Source organism: Pipistrellus hanaki (assembly GCF_964339955.1).
Source record: "Pipistrellus hanaki genome assembly, chromosome: 6".
NCBI classification, from domain to species: domain Eukaryota; kingdom Metazoa; phylum Chordata; class Mammalia; order Chiroptera; family Vespertilionidae; genus Pipistrellus; species Pipistrellus hanaki.
Genome location: NC_140508.1, coordinates 37,866,546 through 37,884,437, shown reverse-complemented (window position 1 = coordinate 37,884,437; position 17,892 = coordinate 37,866,546). Strand labels below are relative to the sequence as shown.

The window sequence follows — 17,892 nt, the reverse complement described above, 5'->3', positions numbered from 1 at the left end:
GTATAATTAAGTCCATGTCTTCATCATTGTTAGTAAACGCAGGCATGGTATAGTGAGGAAAACACTTCTACAGATGGAAGTACCCTTCTACAGATGTAAACGTCCTTTTACACTGTCCTTCTACTTGGTTTTTAGAGCTTTTCCCTTGTCTGCTGTTTCTTAAAATTAATCAGCCTGAAATAATCAATATCCCAAAGAGGCATATTTTGGGGTGGCAAGCTCTGCTCTCCATTAGCACCTACATAGATTTTCCTCACTAAATCTCACTCCACTCTGTGCCCCAACCTTGACATGTGCCCCGACCAGGAATCGAACTGGTGACCTCTTGGTTCATTCATTGATGCTCAACCACTGAGCCACACTGCTTGGGCTTTTTGTGTGTGTGTGTGTGTGTGTGTGTGTGTGTGTGTGTGTGTGTGTGAGAGATAACTCTTAATGTGGGCCAGACTCCTAGATAGTTGGGGGCAGGGGAGCTTGAAATAATCCATGTGCTACTTAGGCACATCTTGGGGTGGTTTGTTCTGAACCCCTACAAAATCTTGGCAAAATCTGACTTCTCTGACCTCACAATGTTTTATACCCCTGATTTTCTTCTTTACATCTGTGATTTTAATAGGGTCAGGCTCTTTTCACCTGCCAGCTGGATTCTTTCTTTTGTTTCAACTTATCTTTATTGTTGAAAGTATTAATATTTTCTCCCCCATTGACTTCCTCCACTCCCCATCAACTAGATTTCTGCACTAAACTACTAAACTTTAACTTTCTCTGGTACATTTCTCTTTTAATTAGTCTGGTCTGTTGAATCTTTTCTTTTTTGGCGGGGAGGGGGGCTGTTTAATCTTTTTGATTCCCATCTGAAATCTTTTTTAGAAGAAGGCAGGATAAAATTAAATTAATAGTCTTTCTCTGTCCCATTCTCCTCATCTCGGTTAGGGATTGATTGGTGCTAATAATCTAGCCTTTATGTTCTTCATCTCTTCAACTCAAATGATCTTCACTCCTCATATGATGAGGTCACTTATTGGACTGTCGTTACTCAAAGCTGATTATGCCTAAGATCCTGAACAAGATATCCAGGTGATTGTCTGTTTGAGGCTCATTGTTCTAACAACAAGCAAGACATAACCATTGTTTCTAAAACTGGTTACCAAGTAATAGTTGGAATTTTGTCTCTTTCCCTACTCGTTCTCCTAATCCTCAGCTAACTACTGAGATATTGAGGGTTTTTTTGCTGGTGTGATGACTCAAACCTTCATTCTAAGGCATCTGAGTTACAGAATTGCTCTGGGCTTCTATTACCTCTACTTTAAGGAGGTGGTGCCCCTGTGACTAGAGGGGAAGAAACTTGCCCAGGGTTCTATAGCCAGTAGATAGAGCCTGGTGTTGACATTATGATATAGTGGTAAAAGCAAAGGCTTTTAAATCCTTGCCTTGTTACTTACTTAGATGTGGGATATTGGAAAAGTCTCTTAACTTCTCTCTAAGCCTAAGTTTCTCAACTTTAAGAAATGAAGATATCTACCCAAGAAGACTGTTATGAGGATTAAACGTAAGATGCTTAGGTTATAGTTCTTGGCACAGTATAAGATTTATACACACACACACACACACACACACACCTTTTTTTTCCCCCCACTAGCTACCATGTTTCCCCGAAAATAAGACCTACTTACAGGTTTCCTTCTGAGTGAAATATAAGGCATCCCCCTGAAAATAAGGCCCCCCTAGGCTAAACATGAGATATTTGGTCCACTGATTCTGAAAGAAATGGAGTCACAAGAAATTCACCAGGAAATTCAGGAATTGGATTGTTATGATGATGTTCCAGAAGATGATGACATGATTGTCATTGAATATAAATGAGTAAATTCTTGATACTGTAGGATTCATAGTTTGTCTTGTTTGTGTTGACAACTACCATACTATCGTATTGTATACAGGTAATAAATTTCCTTTATTTCCATTCAACAATAAATGTCTACCGTATTCTTCTTCATGGAAAAATAAGACATCCCCTGAAAATAAGACCTAGCGCATATTTGGGAGCAAAAATTAATATAAGACACTGTCTTATTTTCGGGGAAACAGGGTATTTGGTATCAGGCTTACTTCTTCAGTTCAAGGATGGCTGGTTTTTACTTTTCAGTCTTCCCTTTACCTCATAAAGCTGGGAAAGAGGGTTAACATTTTGTTATTTACTGCAGTTTATAAAATCCCTACTAACTTTTTAAAAATATCCCTTAGTACCAGGATGGATCTGGCAGTCGTATCATTTGTGCAAAGGGAACCTCAGGCTTTTAGAGTCCCCAGGAGGAAGCCAGTCTGTGTAGCTGGGAAATCTGGAGATGGAATTTTCCACCATGTGGTCTTAGTTTTCTCACAGGTGTTAAAAAACTGTTCATTGGCAAGGGCTCAGAACAAGGAGAACTAAGCAAAAATTGAGTCTTTAGAAGAATGCATTAGGTCCCCTTTAATGTGGAAGGTGAACATCTATTGTCTTATTGCCAATTCCTAAGTCACACTATAGCAGCTTCCTGTCCTGCATTAAGTCTGCACTGGACCCAGCTGATAGGGACAGCCTTCTTATTTAATTTGTGCCTTTATTTAAATGTTTGTCCTGGCCCAAATATCACATCATCACTTTTTTTTTTTTAATCTTTATAAATTGGATGGGAACACAGTGAATGCCATTCACTTTGGACCTAGGGCAGCTCAGGCTTTCCCTCTGTCCCCAAGGCTCTTGGGAAGGCCTTATATAAAGTCACCTTTGAATTATTAACATTTTGAAGTATCCTGCTTGCAAGTGAGTGAGTTAAAGAAGGGAATAAAGCAGGTGGGTTGGAAAAACATTTTCAGAAAAATCACCATTTTACATGGGAAAAAAGAACAAATGGAAATAGATGAAATCTTAGTAGTTGTGAAGGACAAAGTAAAATATCTTTTCATTATTCTGTGGTTTCCATGTTGTCTAAAGTAAGCATATATAGTATTGCTTTTATAATAGGAAAAAAGAACTTTAAAATTGCCATTTAAAAATACATTTCTTTATTGATTTCAGAGAGGAAGGGAAAAGGATAGAGAGATAGAAACATCAATGAGGAGAGAGAACCACCAATCAGCTGTCTCCCGCATGCCCCCTACTGGGGATGGAGCCCACAACCCGGGCATGTGCTCTTGGCCAGAATGAAACCTGGGACCCTTCATACTGCAGGCTGATGCTCTATCCATTGAGCCAAACCAGCTAGGGCGTAAAATCGCCATTTTAAATTATTGGTAACCAGTGAAGTTCAATTGAAAAGTAGCCATAGTTTATAGTGTGATTAATAAACATACAAGTAGATAGCAGGTGGACCAATGTTTTTAGAGTTAACTGGATCAAAGCATCACTGCAAAAGAGAGAATTGTAGGTGCTGGCTGAAATTTGTGATAAAAGATTCAAGCCATGCCATCTCCTTTTGAAATGTAGAAAACAAACTAATGTGGCTCATTTGGTAGAGCACTGTCTCAAGCGCCAGAAGATCACCGGTTCTATTCCCAGTTGTGACATATGCCCAGGTTATGGGCTTAATCCCCAGTAGAGGGCGTGCAAGAGGCAGCCAATGTTTCTATCTCCCTCTCCCTCTCTGAAATCAATAAAAACACTTTTTTAAAAATCAGTTTAAAAACAAACTAAAAATTTCAGCTTTTGAGCATTCAGTAGCTTAATCAAGTTTATAGGATGCCTGGGATCTGAGAAAAAGAATCATGTTCTACACAGGAAAGTTAAATTATCATAAAACATAAGTGGCACAAATGTTTGGGATGCTTATGATTGGCATGTGGGGTCCATAGTTTGAAGAGTGTTCATGTTTGGCATTCTCTGGGTCCTTGGAAGGACCTAAATGATAAAAGTCTTGCCCACCCTCAGGGGAGAGAGTGGTTATGCTAGAATGTGAATATCAGGAGGCAGAGATCATAGATGCCACTTTGAGTCTGTTTGCCATACTATCTAGTTTCCTGTGTCTTCAGCACCCTGAGCAGTGCATGACACATGCTAACCTCTAATATTTGAATGAATGGAAGTAATGGGACTATTATATTTCAACTCCTGGTTTAAATATTTTTCATTGAGAGAAAGGAAAAGAAAGAAAAAAACAGACAAGAGATTTGTTGTTCCATTTATTTATGCATTCATTGGTTGACTAGTATTTGCCCTGACCAGAGATAGAACCTGCAACTAACCAATTGAACTACCTGACCAGGGCCCAACTCCTAGTTTAAGCCTTTTTCTTCACTTCCTTCTCTTCTGTTTCAGAGTTACTGATTTATTTTTGAGAATCCTCTACTTTCATCTTCCTCATGGATGAACTTCAGGATGTTCAACTCACAGAGATCAAACCACTTCTAAATGACAAGGTAAATACTGTTCTGTTTTCACTAAAATTTAGAGATGATTCTTTTCAATAAAATGTCTGTTCTTCTGCAACTAGTTCATTTCTGTGTTATCAAAATAGTAACCAACTCAAAACATAGTTAGCTTGACTTTTTATGGAGGGAATACTTTTTAAAATATATTTTTAAACCATCTTTTTTGTGCCTTTCCACATTTTCCTTTTCTTCTACTTTGCTCCCACTGGCCAAATTGAATCATGTTGTCCTTGAGATTTTCCTGCTTTTTAGATAGAGATATTAAGGGGAAAAAATAAGAAGGCAAAATTAGGTAGAAAATATGAGAGTGGGCTTTGACTTAAAATACAAGTATCTTAAGTTTCAAATTCTTTTCTTTTTTTAAAAAAAAATATTTTATTGAGTTTTTACAGAGAGGAAGAGAGAGAGGGATAGAAAGCTATAATAGAAGCATCGATGAGAGAGGGACATCGATCAGCTGCCTCTTGCACACCCCCTACTGGAGATGTGCCCGCAACCAAGGTACATGCCCTTGACCGGAATCGAACCTGGGACCTTTCAGTCCGCAGGCCAACGCTCTATCCACTGAGCCAAACCGGTTTCGGCTTCTTTTCTTTTTTTTAAATATATTTTTATTGATTTCAGAGGAAAGGAGAAGGGAGAGAGAATCATTGATGGAACTGCCTCTTGCACACCCTCTGCTGGTGATCGAGCCCGCAACCTGGGCATGTGGCTTGACCAGAATTGAACCCATAAGCCTTCATTCTGCAGGCCAATGCTATATCCACTGAGCCAAACCACCTAGGGCAGGGGTCGGCAACCTTTAAGACATAAAGAGTCACTTGGACTCGTTTTCGAAGGGAAAAAAAAACCTCGGAGCCGCAAAACCATTGTGACATAAGTGATACAGCTCCCTGCCCCGCCCTGCTATTTGCCCTGCTAGTGTCGGACCTGCTGGGGGCCACAGCAAAGGTTCAAAAGAGCCGCATGCGGCTCCGGAGCTGCAGGTTGCCGACCCCTGATAGGGCTTACAGCTTCTGTAAGGAAAACTTAACATCCATGGCTAGTGAAGTGTATAGGCTACAACACTCTCCCTACAGTTTGTCAAGTATATGATGGGACCCTTCTGCCAACATGGAGGTTTTAATCCAGGGATGCCTGGATGTCAGGGATATGCCTCATTTTCATTTTAGCGTTAGAGAAGTACACAAACTAAAGACCAGTGTGATATAAGTTACCAAAAAGCTAAGAAAGGCTTATCCTTTCTCCAGTCCCACTCCATTCAGTAAATGTGCCTGAAATTTCTTTTTTTCAGCCCTCTTTTGGTTTATTGTCATTGACCCCTATTAAAATACCCTTGTAGCTTGGTATGATTGACTCCATGGCATTCTTTCCTGAGGGAAGTATTGATGAACAGTGAGGGTAAAATGGGTGAGGTTGGGAGGAGGGGTACACCAAAAGATGTTGTTGCCTATTACCTCTTTTTTTGCTAAAAGGAAGGCCCTTCACCTACAACTTCTATACCTGATGACTTACTCTGCATTTTATTAATTTGCTGTTGAATCCTGTCAGCTCCATTTTCTCCCCTGTGACATCATCTCCATCTTCACTTCATTCCTTCCTTTATCTTTCACCAGATATTTTGCTTTTTCCCTTGACAATCTATACACTTTGTTTAGCCCCCTTTGCTTTATTCTACTTCCCTCTCATGTTAAAAAAAACAAACAAAACAAAACAAAAAAACTTCCTTTAAGTACTGTCTTTTGGTGCATCTGAAGGGCTGTCCCCAAAATGATGTGCCACTAAGAGGAGGAAATAAAATCTTCTGTAAAGTGGCCGAAACTGGTTTGGCTCAGTGGATAGAACGTCAGCCTGTGGACTGAAAGGTCCCAGGTTCGATTCCGGTCAAAGACATGTACCTTGGTTGCGGGCACATCCCCAGTAGGGGGTGTGCAAGAGGCAGCTGATCGATGTCTCTCTCTCATCGATGTTTCTAACTCTCTTATCTCTCTCTCTTCCTCTCTGTAAAAAATCAATAAAATATACTTTAAAAAAAATATATTCTGTAAAGTGTATGCTTAGCCACAGAAATGAACAGTTATAAGGCAGGTAGGTAGTCAAGTTAGCTTCTGGAAGATCATAATCTATCCTAAATCTGGCTGATCACCAGAATCAACTGGGGAATTGTTTAAAAATACAGATTGCTGGGTTCCACTCTACACCAACAAAATTGGAATCTGAGGGGAGGAGAATGGGACACTGTGATCAGTGTTCTGCTTGTTAGGATTACTTGGGGAGATTTAAAAATTATCAGTGTGTTAGCCCTACCTTCAAAGGTTCTGATTGAATTGTTCTGGGTGTGGTTGAGCTTTATAAAAACTCCCATCATTGCCTTGCCCGGTGGCTTGGTTAGTTGAAGTGCCATCCTGTACACCAAATGGTTTCAGGTTTGATTCCTGGTCAGGGCACATACTTAGGTTTCACGTTCAAACCCCAGTTGGGATACATACTGGAGGCAACTGAAGTAGATAGTATTATTTCTCTCTTTCTTCCCCTTCCTCTCTAAAATAAATAAATAAATAAATAAATACATATCCTCAGTTGAGGATTAAAATAAAAGGAAAAGAAAAAACTCCCATCATTAAGAACCGAGCCTAAAGTGATTAGCCAATGTAGGAAATCCATGACCTAATGCAGTGTTTCCCAAACTTTTGACATATGTGTACTCCTTTATAATTTTTGTAACGCTGAGTACTCCTCGTACTCATGAGAACGTAGAATTAGGCGCAGCTAAGCACGGTGCAGTGCATACCCCCACCAAACTCTGGTGCAACACCTACCCCCACCAAACTCTTCCCGTACCCCTGGGGGTACGTGTACCACACTTTGGGAAACACCGATAATGGGACTGGGACACAAATAAGAGGAGGACCCTTTCCTAACCCTGGAAGTCCACAGGATGTCTCAAGAGGCACCTGTACAAAAGGATTGCAGGATTGACTGGATAGCTCATAGAGAAAGTATATGGAAAAGTGATTGTTACCATAGAAAAGTATTGAATTAAATTCTGGGTCCTCCTCTCTGTGATGCCTTGGTTATGCCTGATGTGTGCCCGAGTTCTGTGGACAGAATTGTGCCCTTCTTACCTAAATCCATATGGTGAAGCCCATACCCCCATTGACTTTATTGAAGATCAGGCCTTTAAGGAGGTAATTAAGGTTACATGAGGTCTAAAGAGGATAGCCCTCTTTCAATAGGATTGGTGGCCTTTATGAAGAGGAAGAGAGAGGGGGAGGGGTGGGGGAGAGGGCTACTTTTTTGAGGACACAGCAAGATGCCTCACTTCATAACATCTGTTAGCTCCTCTTTGATAGGCCTGTGCTGTTCCTACCCACTTCCCATGCTCTCTCCCCTAAGAAGTGCTCCTATCCAGTCATTGTGCATGAGAGTCCCCTGCTCCAGTGAAGCTTTATAGAAGTAGATTGGCAAGAGGTCCTCTTTGGATGGGGGCATTCCCAAACAAAGAATTCCACCCCCAATATATCAGTGCTTCTGCCTTTGCCGAGCAAGTGGGTGCTTTTGCATACCCTGTGAATGGCATAATGATGATAATGCTGCTTACTCATTATTTCATTTGATCCTGCCAATAGCTTGGTGATGTAGGACACACAGATCAATTATTCCCATGTTGCTGGTGAGGAAATTAAGGCTAAGAGAGGTGACGTGGCTTACTCTGATTGAGTACCTAAGAATGCCTACTGCAGAGTCTTAACACTACTGTTTTGGGCTGGAGAATTATTTATTGTGGGAGACTGTACTGTGCATTGTAAGGTATATCTTTGGCCTCTACCCACTCACTGGATGGCAGTAGTGACAGTCAGAAATGTCTCCAGATAGTGTCAAATGTCTCCTGAGGGGCAAAGTTCTTTCTAGCTAAGAGCCATTGCTGTTAAAGGATCAGCCTTCAGGTTTGAGTAGGTGTAGATAGATGTCTTGAGTTTTTTGTTTGGGGGGAGTTGTTGTTGTTTTTTAACCTATCCTGCTATTATTTATTAAGCATCTTTTAGTGCCAGGTGCTTTACATACCTTCTCTCTTTTAATTATCAGAATATCCCTCTGAAGTAGATAGTATTATTCCTCACTTAGCAGATGAAAATCTGACTGAAAGGAAGGGAGAGGGAGGCAGGGAGAGAAATATTGGTGTGAGAATGCAACATTGATTGGCTGGGAATTGAACCAGCAACCTTCTGGTACATGTGACTATGCCCAACCACTGAGCCCCTTTGACCAGGGCTAAGAGGACCTTGAAGGGGACAACTTAGTGACCAGCTGTCTAGATCTCTAGATCTTTGGGAAGGTGCTTATTAGCAGCTCCACCCTTCTGGAAACCATTGTAGGCAGAATATATATTTTATGATAACATGGTTTCTAAATAAAGAGAAGTTTCTTTCAGGGGAGGGGCTTTACTCTATGAAAAATCAAATTAGAAGAGTTTTTTCCCCCTCCCAAACACATCATTCATTATCATGTTTATACTCTTACATCATACCCTTGGAGTCTGGCTTCTGAAATGTTACAAAAATGCCTCTAAGTCATTCCCATTGACTTTTTTTTAATATAACTTTACTGTGATATAATCTCTTTTTAGAAGGTTGGTGAATTCCCCTTCAGTCTTTTGATTATGTTCTACTTTTTAAATGATTCAGTTATGTGTCCTTTTTCCTATCAGCAGTTTTATGGAATGCAACAGATAGATCATTCATTATATTAGGAATCCTGTTTTGTTTTTCTTTTTCTCCAGTGACACTTTCTTCCTCATTCAATATCAAGTCTTCCATTTCCAACCCATCTATATCTTTGTTCTCTCCTTATTCCTTTCTTTAATTCTTGGTTCTAGGCACTACTGCCTTCCTTGTTCCTCTCAGGAACTCCTTGCCTCCCAGGTGCTCCTTTGTGGGTTTAAGTTTGCTGTCAGACTCTGATCCATGTCTTACCCTCTTCCTACAAATTCTCACTGCTCTTTTTAGATAGGGAGGCAAGAAGTTACCAGCTTTACTGGGAAAGCAGGCTGCTTTCTTTTATGCTAGGGGCCCAGCACAAGAATTCGTGTACCTTGAAAGGAACTGTGGGCTGCAGAGGGCACAGGGACAGGTCTTGGCCCATACTCCGCGCCCCCTCTCGGCCCCTCTCTCCATGGCCCCCATCTCCTGTCTGCCCACAGCCCCACTCCCGTTGCCACTGTTCCCATGCGCTGATGGCACTGGCCCCACTTACATCCTCTGATGGCTCAGAGCAATTGGGACTGGTGCCAGCAGCATGTATGAGAGGGGGCTGCTGCCCTGATTGCCTCTCAGGAGCAGAGGGAGGTGGAGAAACCCTGAGGGGCAATGGGGGCGGCAGCTGCCGCTCATTCCTACTGACAGTGCCGAGTGATGGTGCCCGGCACCAGCACCGGCAGTGAGTGAGAGCAGTGGCTTCAGCACTGGCAGTGGGTGTGAGTGGGGCCAGTGCCAGCAGCAGGTGTGAATGCCAGGCGGGATCGCAGCATGCAGGAGCAAAGAATTTTCAGTAAACACCAGAGATTTGTCCAGATGACAGCAACTAGCACCCCACCTTGGTATGGTTCCCCTGCTCACCTGCTCTACCATCCCTCCATGACTGACACCATCATGTTCTGTGCATGCCCCCTGGCAATCAGCGCACGTCGTAGCAACTGGCTGTTCAGTTGTTCGGCAGCTCAGTCTATTTGCATATTAGGCTTTTTTTTTTTTAATTACACACACACACACACACACACACACACACACACACACACACTAGAGGCCTGGTGCATGAAATTTGTGCACAGGGCAGGGGTCCCCTCAGTCCAGCTTGCACCCTCTCCAATCTAGGACATCCCTCTCACAATCCTGGATCGCTGGCTCCTAATCACTCACCTGCCTGCCTGCCTGATCGCCCCTAACTGCCACCCACTGCCAGCCAGGTTGCCCCCAACTGCCTCTACGTGCCGGCCTGATCACGCCTAACTTGCCTTCTGCTGCCAACCAGGTCGCCCCCAACTACCCCCACCCTGCTGGCCTAGTTGCTCTTAACTGCCCCACCCCCGCTGGCCTGGTCATCTTTTACTGTCCCTCCTGCTAGCCTGGTTGCCCCCAACTTCCCTCCTCTGCCAGCCTAGTCGCCCCTAACTTCCCTCCCTATTGGCCTGGTCGCCCCCAACTGCATCCCCCACTCTCACTGGCTTGGTTTCCCCCAGCTGCATTCCCCCACTGGCCTGGTCACCCCTAACTGCCCCCCCCCCCCCCACCACTGCTGGCCTGGTTGCCCACGCAGTCTGCTCTTTAGTCGTTTGGTCATCCATCACTAACCCCCTTCTGGCCTGGTCACCCCATGCAGTCTCCTTGTTCAGTTGTTTGGTCATCCCTCACTAACACCCATGCTGGCCTGGTTGTAGGCAGCCATCTTGTGAGGGTGTGAGGGTCAATTTGCATATCACATCTTTATTATATAGGAATAGAGGCCCAGCGCACAAAAATTCGTGCACTCAGAGGGGTCCCTCAGCCTGGCCTGCACCTTCTTCAGTCTGGGACCCCTCGGGGGATGTTCGACTGTGGCTTAGGTCCACTCCCCAGGGTCTCAGCCACAGTCAGACATCCTGAGCGCTGCCGAGGAGGTAGAAGAAGCTTCTAACACCACCACTACACTCACGGGTCTCAGCCCTGCTTGTGGCTGAGCGGAGCTCCTCCTGGGGGAGTGCACTGATAACTAGGAGGAAGCTCCTGCATTGAGCATTTGTCCCCTGGTGGTCAGTGCACATCATGGTGACCAGTCATTTCACCATTAGTGTCATTTTTCATATTACCCTTTTATTATATAGGATAGATTCTTAGGAAGTCCACCAAGGTGTAATCTCACCTCTAAAAACTCACCTTTTACTAACACATCTTAGGAACCCACCCTGCCTCTGAGGACTTTTTATGAGAAAGAACCATTTTAGTTTATGGCAACCATACACTATACATGCATTGCTTTCACTGTGAACTGAATTTGCTGCACGTTTGGGGAAGCCACATGGGGAAACTGACTGTGTTTTCTGCCTTCTGTTGACAGAATGGTACACGAAACTTCCAGGACTTTGACTGTCAGGTAAGAACTGTACAAGCACCAAGGAGGTCTGTGTACCAGTTCTCTGCAGTGCTTCCCTCCTGTGCTGGTGGTCTGTAGAGGTGGATTTCTCTTCATAGCAGTGATGGCTCCTTCATGTTTTTTTAGTTATTATAATAAATTTGTTTAAAATAATTTGCTGTTATATTCAAAATTTGCCTGCCAGGGTCTGTTTTTATGATTGTAAGTTACTGTGTCTGTGTGATTAGATTTCCTTTCCTCAAATGATACTGGAAACCCCAGTCTTAGGTGTCAAGTGGAGGGTTGTCACTTCACAGCAGAAAAGGTGGGGGAGGTGTAGTTTGGAGGGGAAACTTGACAAAATATTTTCCTAAAAAAAAAAAGACAAGTGTTATTAATAAAAAAAATGTAGGTTTCTATTAGCTTTATATTTAGAAATACAAAATTCAACCTGACTCATTAGTGTTTTCTTAAATAATACTGTTCTCTTCCTAGTCTATTTTTTTGTTTGGTGAGTTTTTTCCCTGTAACTCTATTGCCAATTTAAAAATTAAAAAAAAAATGAACCAGCAACTCTTGATCTATATTTACTTTATCTGTTGACTGGCCCTGAAAGAAGTGGGAGGAAGGAATGAGTACATGGAAATGGGAATCTTATAAGTCCATGCAGCCCTGCTCCTGTTTTGGGGATGATGTCAGAGCAGTGGCTGTCAGAAGCAACGTGAAGTAGACTCTCAGGATACTAGGCAGAAAAGGAAGGTGTTGGGAAACCAACTTCCTTGCTTGCAGGATTTCACCAACCCATATACCCAAAGGCAAACAGTTATTTTCAGATACTCGTTTTATGTTAACTGTAGTGAAATCTATAGCATTAGCATCAAAAGGAAGGACTTATATTTATCTCATAGGGTAAACCAAGTTATATCATAATTTACAGAGTAACTATTATAGATATTAAACATATCTCTAGTTCTTGGAACAATATCACAGTGTGTGTGTGTGTGTGTGTGTGTGTGTGTGTGTGTTTTAATATATTTTTATTGATTTTAATGAGAGGAAGGGAGAGGGGGAGAGAGATAGAAACATCACTGATGAGAGAAAACGGTAGATCGGTTGCCTCCTCCTGGGGATGGAGCCTGAAACCCAGGCATGGGCAATGACTGGGATTGGAACCTTGATCTCCTGGTTCATGGGTCGTGTGATGCAGTGGTTGAGCTGGGCCCAAGGTTGTTTTTATTAACCCTGTTTTACAGATGTGGAAATTCAGAATCAGGTTTTTTAACTTAACATTGAGTGAAGTTGGGGTTGAAAAACCCCATTCTTCCTGAATCCATTTCCTGTTCTTTTCTACCTGGAGATGTCCAAAAGCTGAGATGTTATAAGGAGTTGAATTATATGAAAAGCTGAGGTTCCTTTGCAGGATGGACGAGACTCACTTTGTAAGGGGCAGTGTGCTCATTGTGTTGTTACAGGTTTTTGAATCCTAGTGTCAGATACCTCTTAGTGTGACTCTTTGGTGCTTTATATATACAATGTAACCAACCTAGTACTAGTAGGAAATCGTTTGCAATATTTCTTTACTCAAAAACAAGAAGTCATATTAATTTTTAATAAATGGTAGCACAGTCAAATTTGGGTTTAGTGTTTTTTTTTGTGTGTTTTTTTTAAAAATATATATTTTATTGATTTTGTACAGAGAGGAAGGGAGAGAGATAGAGAGTTAGAAACATCGGTGAGAGAGAGTCATCGATCAGCTGCCTCTTGCACACCCCCTACTGGGGATATGCCCACAACCAAGGTACATGCTCTTGACCGGAATCGAACCCAGGACCTTTCAGTCCCCAAGCCGACGCTCTATCCATTGAGCCAAACCGGTTTTGGCGGGTTTAGTTTTTTTATTTTCACCTAATTTCATCTATGGTTTGGATCCTCGGTTGAACCTGTTTAACTTGATTGCTGTTAATATTTGATATAATTACCTAGAAGGAAATCATTTGAGAGAGGGACAGTAAAATTTAAGTTGAGGAATTCCAGAAATAGTATTTGTAAACTCCTGCCAAAAAGTGTTGAAGTGTTTATTTCATCAAATTGGATATCCCCTTATACCCTCCCCAAAAGAGAAAATTAGAACATAAAAACTTACATTACAAGCTCATTGCAAAATAGATTTTAAAAATACCAAAAAGTAAATAAATATCACTTTTTTCCCCCACTAGTATTAATGTTTTAGAATATAGCCTTTAGGATTTTTTAATGCATACATATTCTTAGATATAAATGAAATTGAGTTTTAGAAATATAAATATAAATCACTTTTTAATATTAAGGCTTAAAAGATCTTGATATTTTGGGTGAAGCTTTAGTAACATGTTCTGGCCTTATGAAATACAACTTTTTATATATATATATATATATATATATATATATATATATATATATTTTATTGATTTTTACAGAGAGGAAGGGAGAGGGATAGAAAGTTAGAAACATTAATGAGAGAGAAACATTGATCAGTTGCCTTCTGCACAGCCCCTACTGGGAATGTGCCGCAACTAAGGTACATGCCCTTGATCGGAATTGAACATGGGACCCTTCAGGCTCTACAGGCTGAGGCTCTATCCACTGAGCCAAACTGGTTAGGGCCATTGGGCGTTCTTAAGAGACAAAGCAGAACAAATCTATAAAGCTGGCATTGTCACTAAATGGAAAGGCCTTCAGCCTTGGCATTGGTGTTGTCTATTAGGATAACTGTGGGCTTCTTCTGATCTGTCTTATCTCAGAAATCTTAAAGGAATCTTTGATGATATCCCAGGAAGTTATCTTGGCATCATCAATTAAACTCACAACTTCAGTCTGAACTGACTTTTCCTTACTAATCAACTACGTGTTTGTGTGTTTTTCAATAGCTGAAAATGTCATTAAAAGTGTACCATTTCTCTTGGTTTTGATTGTCCCATGTGATTTCATTGCTATATAGCTCCTCTGAGGCAAACAGCAGTTATATTTGTGTATAACAGGAGTGAAGGAATGGGTGATTAGAGGTGACATGCTTAGAATTGATGAGAAAGGAGAAATGAGCCTATTGCCAGTTGGAACAATGAATCAGCAGGCTCATTGTCCATTTATCTACTTCAGTGTTGCTTAATTCTCTTCTCCTTGTGAGACTGTTTAAAAGCTTGGAGTTAGAGCTGAAACAAATGCTGTTGTTTCCGTGTATATGGTATTGCTTTAAAAGAATAACACTTAACCTGGGTATGATCAGAAACAAATTTAGGAAATTCAAAAAAGTATAAGAATAAAGATTACCTATTATCCTATTACCTAGAGATTACCATATTTTATTGTTTTTCTCCAATTTTTACTTTTTTTAATTCTGTTTATCAAAAGAGTATATGCTCATAGTAGAATATTTGGAAAGCACGGAGAATTAGAATTATAAAGTAGTTGGAGAAAAACTCGTAATTCCATGACCCAGGGACAAACCTGTTAATATAGTGTTGAAATATATGTGTATATGTAATATTGAAATAATTTTTTAATTTCTTTAGTTGGTTATATTGGATATTCAATTTTGTATCTCCTTTTCTGACTTAATATTAGAACACAATCTCATTCCCATAGTTTTAAACTCATAAAAATTTCTAATGGCTACCTGTTATTTAACCATATAGCTATGCCATGACATAAGTATTTCATTATTTTTTGAAATTAGATTGCTTATTATATCTTCACTGAACATTTTAGTGCATAAATTTTATTACACTTTGAGTTATTTCCTTAGATTAACTGGAATGAGCATATTTAAGGCCCTTGGCATATCTTGTCAAATTGCCTTCCACTTCCACCAGAGGGTTACTCAATAAATACTGGTGGAGAGTGAAAAGCTGGTGTCTGCCAGGATATATCATTTTCACAGAAGAGAATGGAGTTCTTGCTCCTAGGATAATCCAGGCATGGCCAATGGCTGAATAATTTCAGTCTGGCTGTTTAAATCAGTAGCTCTTTGGCCTTGGCTGGTGTGACTCAGTTGGTTCAGTGTCATCCTGTGCACTGAAAGGTTGCTGATTTGATTCTGGGTCAGGCCACATGCCCAGGGAGGCAATTATTCGATGTTTCTCTCTTCCTCTCCCTTCTTCTGTTTCTAAAATCAATTTTAAAAACACATTTTTAAAAATACAGCAGTTCCTCTTTGGCCTGTGGACAGAAGGGTCCCAGGTCAAGGGCATATGTCCGGGTTGCCGGCTTGATTCCCAGAAGGGGATGTGCAGGAGGCAGGCTGATCAATGATTCTCTCTCATCGTTGATGTTTCTACCTCTCTCCCTCACCTTTCCTCTCTCAGAAATCAATAAAAGTATATTTTTAAAAAAGGAGATAGCCAAATAGATAAGAAATAATTTTTTTTTTTTTAATGCCATCGCTCTCTAGAGGACTGCTTTATATAGAACTCAAGTTTGAGAGATGGGTTTTAATACCTTAATTCAAATGTATATGACCGGCCTCTTCTAAAGGGTTTTAAACAGCTTTAAACTCTTCCCAATAACTTGTTGAATAGGATTGTTACAAAAATAAGATTAGGTGAAATAAATATCCTGAACATTCCTTCTGTAGAAAAGGTGTTTGGGGACAGCTGGGATTCAGCCATCTGTTAGAGATTTTCATCAGTAGTTACATGCTCCTCCCCTAGCTTTGAAGGATGCAAATGTGGTCCCAGTCCATTTGTTGGTCACTGCTTCCCTTTGTATGCCCCACACACACACCCAGGAAAACTGGGATTATTACTGATCTGCATTTTTTCTTTCTTAATGGCCTCTGTTCATAGTTCCTGCCCTTGAGATGCCCTCCACCTTTTGTTGGTTTTGGGGGAGTGAGAGAAAGGTTGATTATTAATTTCAAAGGATATAGGTGACTTTATTCTCAATTGAAGAGGAAAAATAATTTTATAGAAAAAGGTGGATTTATTTTTTTAATCATCACCACTTCCAATCTCAGTACCCTTTTCTCCTGTCACTAGAGGATTTATTTCTCTAACAATCTGTTTCATCTTGGGCTTCCTCTTGGGCTTGATGGCTGCCAACTGCTTCAAACTCACATTCTTCTAGCTTAGCAACCTTATTGGGAAGAGAAGATCTTTACCTATAAATCTAGGAAAAAGGTCAGGGAAGGAATCTTGACTTAGATGGGTCAGGTCATGGGGGGTTGTCACATGCACATACCTGGACCCCTTCCCACCTGCACTTTCCTAGAGAGTCCATGTTCTGAAGGTGTTCTGGGCTATAGTATGGGTTAAATTCACTTGTTTTCTTCTTATTGTCATCAAAGATATTAAAGTTGGCTTTGAAGGAGGAAAAGATAGATTTTATGTTGACATATTGCAAGAGAAGCTTCCAGATGAAGAGCATGATTTATGAGATTGAGAGTGTGGGTAGTTGGAAAATAAAAAATATCTGAATGGGTATTGATTGAACTAGGCTGAAAGCTAAAGTAAGAACTGAGGATAGAGTCAGAGAAAATGTAATGTAGAAATTTAAAAATAAAAATGTGTTCTGATAGGTAGAAGGCTGACTAAGTAATTGTGAAGGCCAGTTTTTTGTTTTTTTTTTTATTAGGGGATTAAATGAGGAAATGAACTTTATACCACTACACAGAGGTAAGGTAATGGTGGGAGTATTACATAAAAAATTCCTATATAATAATAAAAACTATACCAGAGGCTCAATTAGTAACTACTTATTAGATGCAGAAGAAAATTTCATACTAATAAAAGCATTGACATTTCTAAGAGTATGTTGTCATACAAGTTTACCTAACCTCTTTCAGACTGGCCAGAGAAGTACGAAGTGATAAAAATTTAACTGAGTTCAGAGGGATATGATAAGTCAGATTGAATAGTTCTGGTGATAGCACATCTTGCTGAAGGAAGGCGACTCAGAAAAAAAAAGGTGAAAGTTAATTATTATCAAATAATGGTAATATCCTAAACATTTAAATTCTTTAAAAAGACTCTTAAACTTTATCTTTGATTAAGAGGGAGACCATCTAGGATGGAGAAGTGTGTTGGGGACCAATATGATTTCAGGTGGTTTTATAAGCCTGGAGAAGAAAGGGACAGTGGTCAAGTACACAACCTTGGAAACAGTAAATAATCAGAGAATTCTGGAAACGCTCTGTGACCAGAGCCCATTAGATGCTACCTGGGCTCTGCCCCGGAGCACAGACTCATTGTGTAGTCATACCCTGTAGAATTCTAGGGTGCAGGTGAGGGAACTGCAGAAACAGCCTGTGGAATGCATGATCGTTGGCTGAAGTGGAAAGATGTTGGCAACTTCACCTCTGTATGGCCTGTCTATTGAGTGAGCTCTGTAGCCAGGGTCTCTGCACAC

General features: G+C 40.9%; 1 protein-coding gene across 2 annotated transcripts in view; it reads left to right on the top strand.

Moving 5' to 3' along the window:
* The window catches only part of NDRG3 (NDRG family member 3), a 74,182-nt gene that overhangs the window by 14,726 nt on the left and 41,564 nt on the right, over positions 1 to 17,892 (top strand). For both annotated transcript variants that reach the window (XM_084888652.1, XM_084888651.1), the window contains exons 2-3: positions 4,295 to 4,395; positions 11,497 to 11,532. In XM_084888652.1, the coding sequence (XP_084744778.1) occupies positions 4,339 to 4,395; positions 11,497 to 11,532 (93 nt within the window). In that variant the 5' untranslated portion in view covers positions 4,295 to 4,338. The remainder of the gene's footprint in view (positions 1 to 4,294; positions 4,396 to 11,496; positions 11,533 to 17,892) is intronic.